This window comes from Pecten maximus, chromosome 4, assembly GCF_902652985.1.
Source record: "Pecten maximus chromosome 4, xPecMax1.1, whole genome shotgun sequence".
Lineage (NCBI taxonomy): Eukaryota > Metazoa > Mollusca > Bivalvia > Pectinida > Pectinidae > Pecten > Pecten maximus.
In genome coordinates this window covers 9,922,841-9,937,141 of record NC_047018.1, presented here as the reverse complement: position 1 = coordinate 9,937,141, position 14,301 = coordinate 9,922,841, and the positions used below count along the sequence as shown (strand labels likewise).

Sequence of the window (14,301 nt, the reverse complement as noted above, 5' to 3'; positions counted from 1 at the left end):
GATAAGAGGGTTTCTGAGTCTACGATTAATGTTGATAAGGAGGTTTCTGAGTCTACGATTAATGTTGATTAGGGGTTTCTGAGTCTACGATTAATGTTGATAAGAGGGTTTCTGAGTCTACGATTAATGTTGATAAGGAGGTTTCTGAGTCTACGATTAATGTTGATTAGGAGGTTTCTGAGTCTACGATTAATGTTGATAAGGAGGTTTCTGAGTCTACGATTAATGTTGATTAGGAGGTTTCTGAGTCTACGATTAATGTTGATAACGGGGTTTCTGAGTCTACGATTAATGTTGATTAGGAGGTTTCTGAGTCTACGATTAATGTTGATAAGGAGGTTTCTGAGTCTACGATTAATGTTGATAAGAGGGTTTCTGAGTCTACGATTAATGTTGATTAGGAGGTTTCTGAGTCTACGATTAATGTTGATAAGAGGGTTTCTGAGTCTACGATTAATGTTGATTAGGAGGTTTCTGAGTCTACGATTAATGTTGATAAGAGGGTTTCTGAGTCTACGATTAATGTTGATAAGGAGGTTTCTGAGTCTACGATTAATGTTGATAAGGGGATTTCTGAGTCTACGATTAATATTGATAAGGAGGTTTCTTAGTCTACGATTAATGTTGATAAGGAGGTTTCTGAGTCTACGATTAATGTTGATAAGGGGATTTCTGAGTCTACGATTAATATTGATAAGGAGGTTTCTTAGTCTACGATTAATGTTGATAAGAGGGTTTCTGAGTCTACGATTAATGTTGATTAGGAGGTTTCCGAGTCTACGATTAATGTTGATAAGGAGGTTTCCGAGTCTACGATTAATATTGATAAGGAGGTTTCTTAGTCTACGATTAATGTTGATAAGGAGGTTTCTGAGTCTACGATTAATGTTGATAAGGAGGTTTCTGAGTCTACGATTGATGTTGATAAGGAGGTTTCTGAGTCTACGATTAATGTTGATAAGGAGGTTTCTGAGTCTACGATTAATGTTGATAAGAGGGTTTCTTAGTCTACGATTAATGTTGATAAGGAGGTTTCTGAGTCTACGATTAATGTTGATAAGGAGGTTTCTGAGTCTACGATTAATGTTGATAAGAGGGTTTCTGAGTCTACGATTAATGTTGATAAGGAGGTTTCTGAATCTACGATTAATGTTGATAATGAAGTTTCTGAGTCTACGATTAATGTTGATTAGGAGGTTTCTGAGTCTACGATTAATGTTGATAAGGGTGTTTCTGAGTCTACGATTAATGTTGATAAGGAGGTTTCTGAGTCTACGATTACTGTTGATAAGGAGGTTTCTTAGTCTACGATTAATGTTGATAATGAAGTTTCTAAGTCTACGATTAATGTTGATAAGGAGGTTTCTGAGTCTACGATTAATGTTGATTAGGAGGTTTCTGAGTCTACGATTAATGTTGATAAGGAGGTTTCTGAATCTACGATTAATATTGATAAGGAGGTTTCTGAGTCTACGATTAATGCTGATAAGAAGGTTTCTGAGTCTACGATTAATATTGATAAGGAGGTTTCTGAGTCTACGATTAATGTTGATAAGGAGGTTTCTGAGTCTACGATTAATATTGATAAGGAGGTTTCTTAGTCTACGATTAATATTGATAAGGAGGTTTCTGAGTCTACGATTAATATTGATAAGGAGGTTTCTGAGTCTACGATTAATGTTGATAAGGGGGTTTCTGAGTCTACGATTAATGTTGATTAGGAGGTTTCTGAGTCTACGATTAATATTGATAAGGAGGTTTCTGAGTCTACGATTAATGTTGATAAGGAGGTTTCTGAATCTACGATTAATGCTGATAAGGAGGTTTCTGGGTCTACGATTAATGTTGATAAGGAGGTTTCTGAGTCTACGATTAATATTGATAAGGAGGTTTCTGAGTCTACGATTAATGTTGATAAGGAGGTTTCTGAATCTACGATTAATGCTGATAAGGAGGTTTCTGGGTCTACGATTAATGTTGATAAGGGGGTTTCTGAATCTACGATTAATGCTGATAAGGAGGTTTCTGGGTCTACGATTAATGTTGATAAGGAGGTTTCTGAATCTACGATTAATATTGATAAGGAGGTTTCTGAGTCTACGATTAATGTTGATAAGGAGGTTTCTGAATCTACGATTAATGTTGATAAGGAGGTTTCTGAGTCTACGATTAATGTTGATAAGGGGGTTTCTGAATCTACGATTAATGTTGATAAGAAGGTTTCTGAGTCTACGATTAATGTTGATAAGGAGGTTTCTGAATCTACGATTAATGTTGATAATGAAGTTTCTGAATCTACGATTAATGTTGATAAGGAGGTTTCTGAATCTACGATTAATGTTGATAAGGAGGTTTCTTAGTCTACGATTAATGTTGATAATGAAGTTTCTGAATCTACGATTAATGTTGATAAGGAGGTTTCTGAATCTACGATTAATGTTGATAATGAAGGTTTCTGAGTCTACGATTAATGTTGATTAGGAGGTTTCTGAGTCTACGATAAATGTTGATAATTGGGTTTCTGGGTCTACGATTAATGTTGATAAGGAGGTTTCTGAATCTGCGATTAATGTGACAAGGGTGTTTATGAATCTACGATTCATGTTGACAATGGTGTTTATGAAACTGCGATTAATGTTGATAATGAAGTTTCTGGGTCTAGTCTACTGTTAATGTTGATAAGGGCTTTTTTACTTTACGATTAAGCATTCTAACTTGTTTATACTTCCTTAATATGCAAGATTGTCTTTGAATGTTTTCATCGTCACAACCTTGAAAAAATGTCTTAATACAAAATTAAATTATATAGCACACATATCACATCCATTTTTTTTCTTTTATACTTTGATTTTGTCATCATATTTACTTTGAACTTATTCTTTACAAAACCATACGCACAGGTGATGTTAAATAAGATTAAGTATTTTTTTAAGAGTCAAGATTGTCAAAAATTTAGAAATTTGTAAGTATTTTATTATCAAGCAAGTTAAAATATTACATTACCAGTTTCACATTAATTTTGTATGCCTTTTCACCGCGATTTCTTCTCTAAGATACTTTGACCAATAAGCACCTAACCTTACACTGATGCTCTATATATGCGTTGCAACCAATTACAGTAACGACAGTTAACCATCTATTGTTATATCCTACCAGTGATAACGAAGATTTACAGTGTTAACCAATTACTGTAACGACATTTAATTATCTATACCTTACCAGTGATAATGAAGATTTACAATGTTAACCAATTACTGTAACGACATTTAATTATCTATACCTTACCAGTGATAATGAAGATTTACAGTGTTAACCAATTACTGTAACGACATTTAATTATCTATACCTTACCAGTGATATTGAAGATTTACAGTGTTAACCAATTACTGTAACGACATTTAATTATCTATACCTTACCAGTGATAATGAAGATTTACAGTGCTAACCAATTACTGTAATGACATTTATTTAACTATTGTTAAACCCTACCAGTGATACTGAAGATTTACAGTATATCAATTCACCATTGAAACCATTTTTACGTACTTTTCTATGATTGAATAACTAATGGATGAAAACAAAATAAAACAACACTCACCTTCGTTTAATGGAGATATCAGCACCGAATGCAAACCGCATACCATGGAATGTGGTGCTGGCATGGAACTTACTGATCAACTGTTTAGTTGAAGACTGCCAACGTTCTTCAGTGTTTTTGTTTATTGATGACTTCGTGTCATGTTTATTGGTTGCCCGCTGCCAAACATCGACAATATTTTGCTTTCCAAAACTTTTCGAAGGATTTATCTTTCCCATCCTGATACTTGTAATCGGAATCTGCACCAGTGTCTGAAGCAATTCTCCTTACGCAATTTTGAAAGCGATTATTTCACAGAATTAAATCACGTTTACACAAAAGAAATGTCATCGGATGTCCACAAAATAAAATGCTGTTGCTATTTCCCTACTTACACCAACATGTGAGCAATAGGTAGAAATACAGTACAATCCACTAGCCCATCTCTCGTGTGTATTAACTAGCATGGATATCAATATTGATACAGTTTCACCGGAGGGAGGAGCGGACCGGTGTCACACATGACAGTATAGAAAGCAAGCAATTAAACGTGGATTATCGCATTTGGAAATACTTGTTATTTCAAAGTCAATAGTTTATTATCTCCTTGGCGAAACTATTGTATTACAGATTAGGACACGAACCCAGTAAAATAAGTCATTTGTCAATTTTCCATCAACATTTTTTTCAAAAATCATCCATCAAATGTATCAGTTGATATATACCATATTAATCCCTATCTGTCGTGATGTTTCCTTGTTTATTTCTTTACAAGTCATAGATGGGGTTGTTTCCAAAGAAATAATATATATCGTTCAGCGCATCAGGTTCAGCATGATGTAAAGGATACAGTATTATCTAATGAGACAACACTGTACATGGATAAGATATTTGTCATTAACGTCATTATAAAGAAGCTTAAAATATCAATTATTTTCTCAAATAGTCTGCTGTTCTGTGACTCGGTATGATGGAATTCCTAATAATCCTAGCATTCTTACAGGATCTCTATCTCGCTGTTGCTATCACATGTATAGTCGGACAATTATAGGACGAGGAACTTGATAGATTTTATTGTCGTATTTAATATACGTATGAGATATAAGTCTGATAAATCAATCATCCTAATTAAAATTCATGTACGGTATCGAGAGTTCAACAATATCCCGCCAGCACAGCCTCTCTGCTCCTTGTTTATGATACAGTGTGGGTGTGTGTGTGTATGTATGTATGTATGTATATTGGTAAAGATTGACAGTCATAAAACTGTTATTTAAAAGCGTAGACATTCATCATAATGAACTCAAAACAAGATTTTTTTTCTATTTAAAAGACTGACTTTTTGGCTTAAAATTCAATTTGCGGTCAACCTAATAAGCAAGCATCATGATAAATAGTTGCAAAATAAAGAATAGAGTAGATCTAATCGGTCCGATTCTTTAACATAAGTTAGATATACATGTATGTTTAAAGTTTGAAACAATTAAGGGTCTATGGATCGCCTAACAAGAGCTATGGTAAAAAGGTGAGTTACAGATCCCTTTTACTTTTTTTTCCCAGCAGCTTTGGAAATTAATGTCTGAAAGAAATCGGAGTGATGATGGAATTTTAATCCTCATCTCTTTTCTCTTCTTGCAGTGTGTGCTACAAACTTTGTCTAAATGTATGAGAAATATGTGTTTCGCTATTCTGTACAAAATTATGTATTGTATTATGTTGTTGTAATTTTTGCTGACCTCTTGTCGCACATAAAAGTGTACCAACAAGAGTGCTAATAAAAACCTTGTAGATCTTGCAGTACAACTTTCTTTGTTCGAATGTCTCAATTGACACTGCCTCACTTTAGTGTTCACATCTGTGATGAAGACTCATGCATCAGGTTCTGTCCCATGGCCGAGACATGTCAGAGTCTCTACAAATGGTCAAAAATAGCCGAGTGGAAACTTTGGTCCTGAATTTATCTATTGGATAAAAGTTTTATATCATGATGCTAAGCTTTGTGTACTGCAAAATGGTATTTTTTCAAGCGTCTTCAATATAGGAAGGGGTTGCTCACAAGGTGATCCTATCTCACCATATATTTTTGTTTTGTGTGTAGAAAGTATGGGTATCCTAATTAGATCAAATAGAGATGTGAAAGGTATCAAGATATTTAACAAAGAGTACAAATTATTTCAGTATGCTGATGACACTGGAATTTTTTTTAAATGGTAGTGAAAAAGCTTTAAAGAAAACTTTGGACCTTCTTGACCAATTCTCTAAATACTCTGGTTTAACTCCTAACTTTGATAAAACTAAGGCAGTTTGGAAATGTTCAACTAAAAACTCTTTGAACAGATTCTGTGATGATTGGAATCTTGATTGGACAAACCAGCCTTTCAATGTACTAGGAATTATTTTTAGTATCAACCTGGTGGCAATGCCTGAACTAAACTGCAGAGCCAAACTTAATGAAATTAATAATTCTCTAAAACACTGGCATAAAAGAAGAATAAGTGTATCAGGTAAAATTACTGTGATAAAGTCACTTATCATTCCCAAACTAACACATTTATTTACAAGCATTCCAAAACCTGACGATAAATTTTTGAAAGAATTGGAGAATATTTGCTTTAAATTTGTATGGAATTCTGGAGATAGAGTTGCCAGGAGTCAAACTGTACAGGACTACAAAGATGGTGGCTGTAGAATGACACATATTTCTTCATTTATAAAATCCTTGAAATTAACTTGGATACGTAGAATCGTCAACTCGGATGCCAGATGGAAAACATTGCTGTTAGATGTATGTGGCACAAATATTAACAAGTTGTTAGTGTTGGGAGACAAATATTATATAAACCTTTCACGGAAATACAAAAATCCATTCTGGAAAGAAGTCTTTTCAACCTATGTGGAGTATATTAGAAACATTGAGATTAAGCCACATGACCTAATCAAAATGCCAATCTGATATATTACCAGTATCAAAGTGAATAATACCCCAGGTTTTTGTTATCAAACTTGATTTGATAAAGGAATAAGATATCTGTCGGACTTGATTTGAAAAAATAATAACTGTGTATATTCTTATGAAGATTTTTGCAGAATATATGATTTTCCCCCACCTCATACACTCTTTAACGGGCTGAGACAATCTATTAGAAATATATGGTCTGAGTTTAGTCAAAACCACACCATAGTCGACTTTGCACATCCTTTTATTCCAATTTATGTGGAAGCTATTATAAAATACATGAAAGGCTGTAGAGACATGTACGGCATTTTTATTTCTAGACTCAAGTTTAATACAAAGTACATTGAAAAATGGTCCAATATATTAGAAACTAGTGAAATTGAACTAAAAAAAATCAAATAACAGTGTTGAAACAACGAATGATGTCTCGTTGAGATGGCTCCAATACAGGCTTATACATAGAATATGGGCAACAAATGACTACCTTACTAAGATAAATATATATGACGATCCGTCTTGAACATTTTGTAAAGAAGAAGTTAAAACACTTTTACCTATGTTTTATGAATGTGAACACGTTGAGAGGCTGTGGATATTACTTGAAAATGGGATATTTGAAAAAAACTTCTATATATTTAAATCTGTCAAAAAAAAAAAAAAAATATTGTTTGGAAAAATAGGTAAACAATATGACATACATAACCTTATTATACTCATTGTTAAACAATATATCTATAAACATCGTGTTAAAGGGGAACAACTCATGTTTGAAAGTGTAAAGAGAATACTTGTGGACTATTACAATATGGGGAAATATACATCAACCATAAATGGTAGGTACACTTTATTCACTCACAAACGGAGGATTTTTCGTAATATTTTTTATCAATAGACAGAAAGAATTGATTCATGCATTTTGTCATCACCTCTATCATATTATTTTATACCAGATGCTGCCTTCTATGAAAGGTTTTTTTCTCCGTGTATTATTCACCTATTATAGTTATAGCTAAGCCACATACTCTGTATTCAAGTTATATATACAGTCTGTGTATGCAAGTGTGTGTGAAAGTTGTCTTTGTTTCTTACTGTATCATGTAATTACTTTATGTGTATAAAATCTGAATAAAAATATCAAGTATAATAGACATTAGAGTTATATAGGTCTCTGGTGAAACTAACACTTTCCCTCAATTACAAAAATTAAGTGTCCGCAACCGTGTTTTCCAAAAGGACACGGAGTCCCAATCTATATATATATATATACCACGCACTGTTATGATGTCAAAGGACAGGTTTTTTTTAAGATTGTAGTTTTTATAGTTTGATCTTTCGAATGAGTGTTCACGCGAATAAATAGGCCAAGTATTGAGCAAGTTATCACATAACGAATTCGTAAAAGGAGATAGATATAGGCTAGGTGGACATGTGCTTGTCCAGGCGGAATGTGTTATCAAGGGTAAATACACATAGTTAATATCTGTGGTGCCATTAAAATATACAAAACAGTCGGGTTGAAACATGTACATATATAATTATGCAGTAATACCGGTCAATTAGAAAAATAATCGTACCCTTTACAAAAAAAACAAAAATTACAATATCATACTGATAGTATAGTACGGAAAATATGTGATATATGTCTCTGTTTATACTAAAAGCTAGACATTCTACGTTTTTATTTTAAAAACTCAAAATGATAATATATAAAATAATATACGATTTTAAAATTAAGTATCTGATCACTATAAAACAATTTATTCTCGTCTTGCACTCCTGTCCACAAAAGTCATCTCTAAAGCGTGACTAGACAGTGTTAAACACTTTATACATACGACAAATTACTCTCTACATGTAAAGTTCATTTTTGTGTTTTTTGTTGTTGTTTTTGTTGTTGTTGTTGTTGTTTTTGTTTTTTTATCACACATTTTGCAATAATAAGTTGTTCTGTGCATGCACAAATTTCCAAACACGTATGGATGCACTTTGCGACCAAGATATCTATGATGATTCAATTTTTTCTGTGATGAGTCAAAATTTTAACTATGATCAATGAATGGAATCATCTATTTTAAATATATTCTGTACACAACATTTTTTAACATCTAATGATTATGAATTTTATAATGAAGTCATCGCAATGTTGTTTTCTCTGTGATTCTGTGCACGTGGTGCATGTTGAGAGGACCTCGCTGGTAGGGGGATCCCCAACCCTTGAAAAACTCAACCTGCACTGCTGTTACCATCTTATATTTGAAGTGTACTTGATACTTTCACTCCATTTGTAATTTTTAGTTTGTAAGAAAGTGTAAGAGTTTTACCGTCATATCGACACCATTATCAGATACTGAACCTTGACAATTCGTGGTTATATTTTGCTAAATTTTCGAATAAATATTTTTAATTAAGATTCTTTAAATCGAGGACCCCATTGGAAATAAGCTGCACTCCAGCTTTCATGGGCAATCCTAGGTAAAGCCAAAATAAAATGTTCTGGTAAAAAAATAAAGTGCTTTGTACATACTGTCAGTATCATATGGCAAACTACCAATTGTGATAACACAACAACATTTATGTGATAGTATTTATTAATTATTTATCAATTTTTACTCAGAAAATATTGAAACACTTGTGTTTTTATATGTGATACTATGTACTGTACTGTACTGAATGCGTTGCCTGAATAAATATTATTATCATATTATTAACCAAAGTTTTACTCGAACACACCTTTATTGCATTTCCGGTACCAGGGGAGATAATTTTGTTTTCAAAACATGGCGGATGACACTACCGTTGACGTGGATCTGAATGATGTGAGTATGATAAAGGAGGAGTCATTATGCCAATGTCAGGTTGTCGCTGTATATATTCTGTGTGTCACACAATTGATTTATTTAAGTCAAAGTCTGATTGAAAATATATGAAAAAGATGAAAACTAACCACGATTAATTAATGTCTCCCTCGGCAAATTAGCTACAGTACAGAGCTAGAAAGAGCAAAACAATAGAACGGATAATATTGTATATGTCTGATTAACAGATGAAAGCATTAGGCATAACTCATCCCTACATAGGTATCTCTACAAACCTTGGCCTATATTAATCAAACAAATCTGTTCTATATTTTCAGGACGACAAGCAGAGTCTTCAATTTCATGGTATGATTAAAAAATAATCAGATTATTTTGTATATTCTATATCATCTGTACTGTATATGTACTCTACTGTGCAATAGGTTCTATAGTTTATGCCAAAGGCACATTTTTTTGACTTGTCACAAATTTAAATCAAATGTTCCTTGATGTGGATGATATCACAGTATTTCATTTAGTAGTGTTTACATCTGTTTTGATTATGTTTTTTTTTAAATTTCCATCTGGATTTACATAAATATCACACATAATTATGTGTCATCAAGCTAAAGGTTTGAGAATGATGATGATGGAATTAGTATGTACTACAATGTATTGACATTGTACTTAATCATTATCTTGTTGTAAAATACCCCTCCTCCTCTCCCACCCTCCTGTGTTTTTCCAGTGTTGAGCAGATTGATGGTTATTCATGCTTTGAATGTTTTTCAATCCTCTTTAGATGGTGGCTATCCAAGCACAAAGGAGGACAAGAAGAAAGTCCAGACCCACATGTTTACCAATTTCCCTCACACAGCTGCATCTGATGAGGACGAAGAAAACATACTGGACAAATCTGAAGTATGCATGATTAATTTACTAACTGATCAATTTGAAATGGTTGAAATTTCAAAATGAAGAATCATATACTGTTGTGATATGAAAGAGTGTTCTAGTACAGAACAGAATATCTTTGTTACCAGTTTAATTAGAGTCTTGCATAATCATATCATGTATTAAAAATGCAGTTCATCTCCAGAATATATTTTGGCAGTCACTATCAGGTACTCAAAGCATTTTCTGTTAAGTTATATATAACTACTTCACACAAATGGTTATCAGCAAAAGACTGTTCTTTGATCATTCCTCCTACTATCTGGGCTTTTCTTTGTGTGCTTTTTATTGCCTCGTATTTAAAGCTAAATTTTCAAAATTTGTATTTCGTTAACTCCTGAAATTTCCTTTCCGAGTTAAGCAATTTTGTGATGAAACTGAGATAAAATGGTCTCATACCAGATGAAAGAAAAAAAACCTTGAAGTACTTGTATACTTTTTTGAGCATATCTTTTCCTCTATTGCTAAATTTTCTTGAAGCATCTTTACTTAATTTAAAAAAAAGTATGGTTTTGTAAAATTTGAAATGCAATTATCTTCATAATGTTAATGATAACAAGAAATGTATCTGTGATTTTCTCAGCTTTTAAAAGATGACAAGCCACCGCCATCATTCTGGACATTCCAGTACTACCAACAGTTTTTTGATGTGGAGACATATCAGGTGATGAATAGAATCCTTGGATCAATGGTTCCACGGCCTGGTAGAAACTACCTGAAGACCCACATACAACCTAACCCTGATTTATATGGTACATTCTGACATTCTTTTTCACAAAAATATCTCGGACTGCATGAAAAATTTTCCATAGCCAATTACAGCATGACTCAATTTTTTTCTTGACCTTGAACAGTAAGAATTTTTAAAATGCTGATCAAATTATATTTTATCATTTTAGGTCCATTTTGGATATGTACAACATTGATTTTCACAACTGCAATTGCTGGGAACCTGGCAAACTATTTACAGTCTGGAGGAAAGGATTATGAATGGCGATATGATTTCCATAAAGGTAGTGGGATTATTCAAAACGTGATAACATAATACCATTAAAGTAAAGATAAAATAGAAGAAACAAAATCAAAAATCAAATACTTGTAAACAAAGGAAACCAATCATTTCTAGATTTACTCTCATAAGTAGTTTATGCTTGGCATTTTACAAAATAAAGCAACATAGTAAAAAACCTGTACTAGTGTAAAAAGTTGTACTGGTTTAAAAAATGTATTCGGTCAATAACCTGCTCCTTTAGGATTTTATCTGAAATGAGTTTTGTTGATGTTGGTTTCAGTAACATTTGCAGCAGCAGCCATCTTTAGTTACTGGTGGTTAGTGCCGACAGGCCTGTTTACATTCCTGTGGTGGCGTGGAATAAGTGCTGGCTACTCTTTCCTGGATCTCCTGTCTGTGTATGGATACTCACTAGCAATATATATCCCTATATCTGTAAGTAAAATTTATTATACTTACTTTTCTGTATGTAGGACCCCCAGGGTTGTCATACTCGGTTACTTTTCTGTAAACTTATAGGACCCCGAGGACTGTCATACTCAGTTACTTTTCTATAAACTTGTATGACACACAGGACTACTATACTCTACTACTTTTCTGTAACTTTGTTGGACCCCCAGGACCGTCATACTCAGTTACTTGTTGGACATCAGTCTGCTACTCCACACATGGCAGCGCCACTGTTTGGTTATGGTTGGAAATTGCTAAAATTAGAGAGATATGCATATGAGAGAAATTTGACCTTGTTGACACATTTCATTAACACAGATTTATATCTCTCCTGAATAAATCCTCAGCATAACTATGCATGCTTCTACCCATTTATCTCCAACTTTACTATAGCTGCTTACTTACAGATTATGCTGTTGGCAGCCCTTATAGCTTTTCTTAATTGTTTTTGCCCTTTTAACATTATGAATATTGATCAAAGTTGGTTGAATCAGGTGTGTGATAGGTGAACTGCGTGTATAAAAGGAGAGAACTGCTTTAGAGTTGCAAATGTTAAGGGAGAGAACTGCTTTAGAGTTGCAAATGTTGACTATTTGATTTTCAGATCACCTGCACTATGCTTTTACCTTTAAGAAGTACATGTATTAGATCAGACTTTTGTGTTATATTATTTTTTTATAGATTTTGCGCATGATGCAGGTATATTGTACAAGGAATACTTTATTTTTTGCTAGAACCTGTGCATGGTTTCAATGGATTGTAAAGAGGAAATATTGTACATATATTTTTACTTTTTCCAAACTGATCATGATAATGTTTCTGGTGCATTTTAAAGTCAATATTGAAATAAATAAATACCTATACTATAATTTGTTTGTCCACAGATCCTATGGGTTGTTCAGGTAGATTGGCTACAATGGATCCTTGTATTAGTGGGAGCAGCATTGTCTGGTACTGTCCTCACGCTGATATTCTGGCCAGTTTTCAGAGATGGCAATAAACGAACTGCATGGGCAGTTGTCATAATTATTTTCCTTCTTCACGCCAGTCTGGCTGTGGGATTTAAGGTTTGTGTTCTGTCTCTAAACTGTCTTTGGAGTATATGTTTTCATTATTTGAAATTTTTATTCCCTTACAAAGAGGTCCTGATAGAATACATTGTTGGTTTTCTTGTTATCCTAGCAACTTTTATTTCTTACTAGATTCTCATCAGGCTTCATTAAACAGCAATACATTTATTGAATGTTACATCTCTTAACTAATTGAAAGTGTTAAAGTGTATTCATGTAATTGTTATTTTGCAGTTGTACTTTTTCAATGCCCAAGCTGGTTCTGTAGCTGCTGCATCGACTCCAGCTTCAGTGATCCCAACAACAGCAACATTAAAGTCCCACATCAAAGCTTCACATCAAAGTGGTAAGGCATTAGGAGCTGACACCTTTCCAGCAGGACTTTCACAGGGCAAAGTTCCACAGGCCAAACCTCCAGATGTGCCTAAGAATATAAACATTGCTAAAAAACCAAACAAGGAAACTCCTTTGGTGCCAAAAAACACTGCCAGCATTCCTGTAAAGACTGAATCTAAAGCCACAGGTTTAAGTAAAAACAGTTTATCTCCAACTAAATCTCTTGACAAACAACCATGAACTAGAGGGTAGTATTTTCACATTTTTTTTCCACATGTGAGAGTTCTAATATTATATCTGCTAATAGAAACTTTGTGTGTATAAGGGTGTGTGTGTGTGTGTTTTCTTTTTATAGAATATAGATTGATCATTGTAAGTAAATATTTAAGAGGGTTTTCTCTAAGATTTGGTATATTTACAGTGAATGCCACTACTTCACATCAGATGAGATCTACCTTTAACTGATTCAGTCATCTGACCATAAGTGTGCGCATCTACCGTGCATGTGTTTTTTTCAAATTTCTTCTCAAGTTCCACCAGCTCTAACTTTCCTGAAATGATCCGGAGATAGTCCTTTACTTGCTACAGAGTATGTATTCTATAACAATACAAGGGTCATTAGAGTCAGGTGTCGTCATAGGTATTTGAACTTTCCTTAAGAGGAAAGTTATTGTGCTGTGACTATTAAAATGTAAATAGTGTATAATATTTCATAGCTGTCTACAGCTTCTCGGATCTGTACATAAGCTTGAATACATACTATGGACACTTTGACTACTGGTAATGTAAATGTTAACACATGTTTTATTACAGACCATATTAACATCACAAGTAAGCATCACAAGTCTATACATAGTTACTGATTACATGAAAAATGTGAATTCTTTAAATGTTAATATTATATGTGTAATATATATATGAGATTTCGGGACATTTAAGCATTGAACGGCTTTCAGTTGGCATTCATAGTCAATATGAATGCCAACTGGACAGAGGCAAATTCCATGAAGCGCACTATGAATGCCAACTGAAAGCCGTTCAATGCTTATATTTACCATCTGCGATTTTTTATTTGTCGTGCGATTTTTTTTTGAAATTTTCAAACTCAAATTTCAGTTGGCAGTTCATAAGCTGGTGAACTCGCAACTGAA

The 14,301-nt window shown here is 33.5% G+C and overlaps 1 protein-coding gene across 1 annotated transcript; it reads left to right on the top strand.

Annotated features, from left to right (window-relative positions):
• Positions 1–9,270: 9,270 nt before the first annotated feature.
• LOC117325180 (protein YIPF1-like) lies at positions 9,271–14,082 on the top strand. Its single transcript, XM_033881181.1, has 8 exons — positions 9,271–9,349; positions 9,667–9,694; positions 10,131–10,249; positions 10,866–11,034; positions 11,182–11,295; positions 11,575–11,729; positions 12,629–12,811; positions 13,049–14,082. Exons 1-8 carry the CDS (start codon positions 9,311–9,313, stop codon positions 13,388–13,390), a joined length of 1,149 nt encoding a protein of 382 aa, XP_033737072.1. The 5' UTR covers positions 9,271–9,310; the 3' UTR covers positions 13,391–14,082.
• The last annotated feature ends 219 nt before the right edge of the window (positions 14,083–14,301 follow it).

Bases quoted from the DNA above. Each gene is read 5' to 3' on its own strand.
- LOC117325180 (XM_033881181.1), top strand. From the start codon at position 9,311: ATGGCGGATGACACTACCGTTGACGTGGATCTGAATGAT. The intron at 10,250-10,865 runs GTATGCATGATT...TGATTTTCTCAG, and splicing joins ACATACTGGACAAATCTGAA to CTTTTAAAAGATGACAAGCC. The intron at 11,730-12,628 runs GTAAGTAAAATT...GTTTGTCCACAG, and splicing joins CAATATATATCCCTATATCT to ATCCTATGGGTTGTTCAGGT.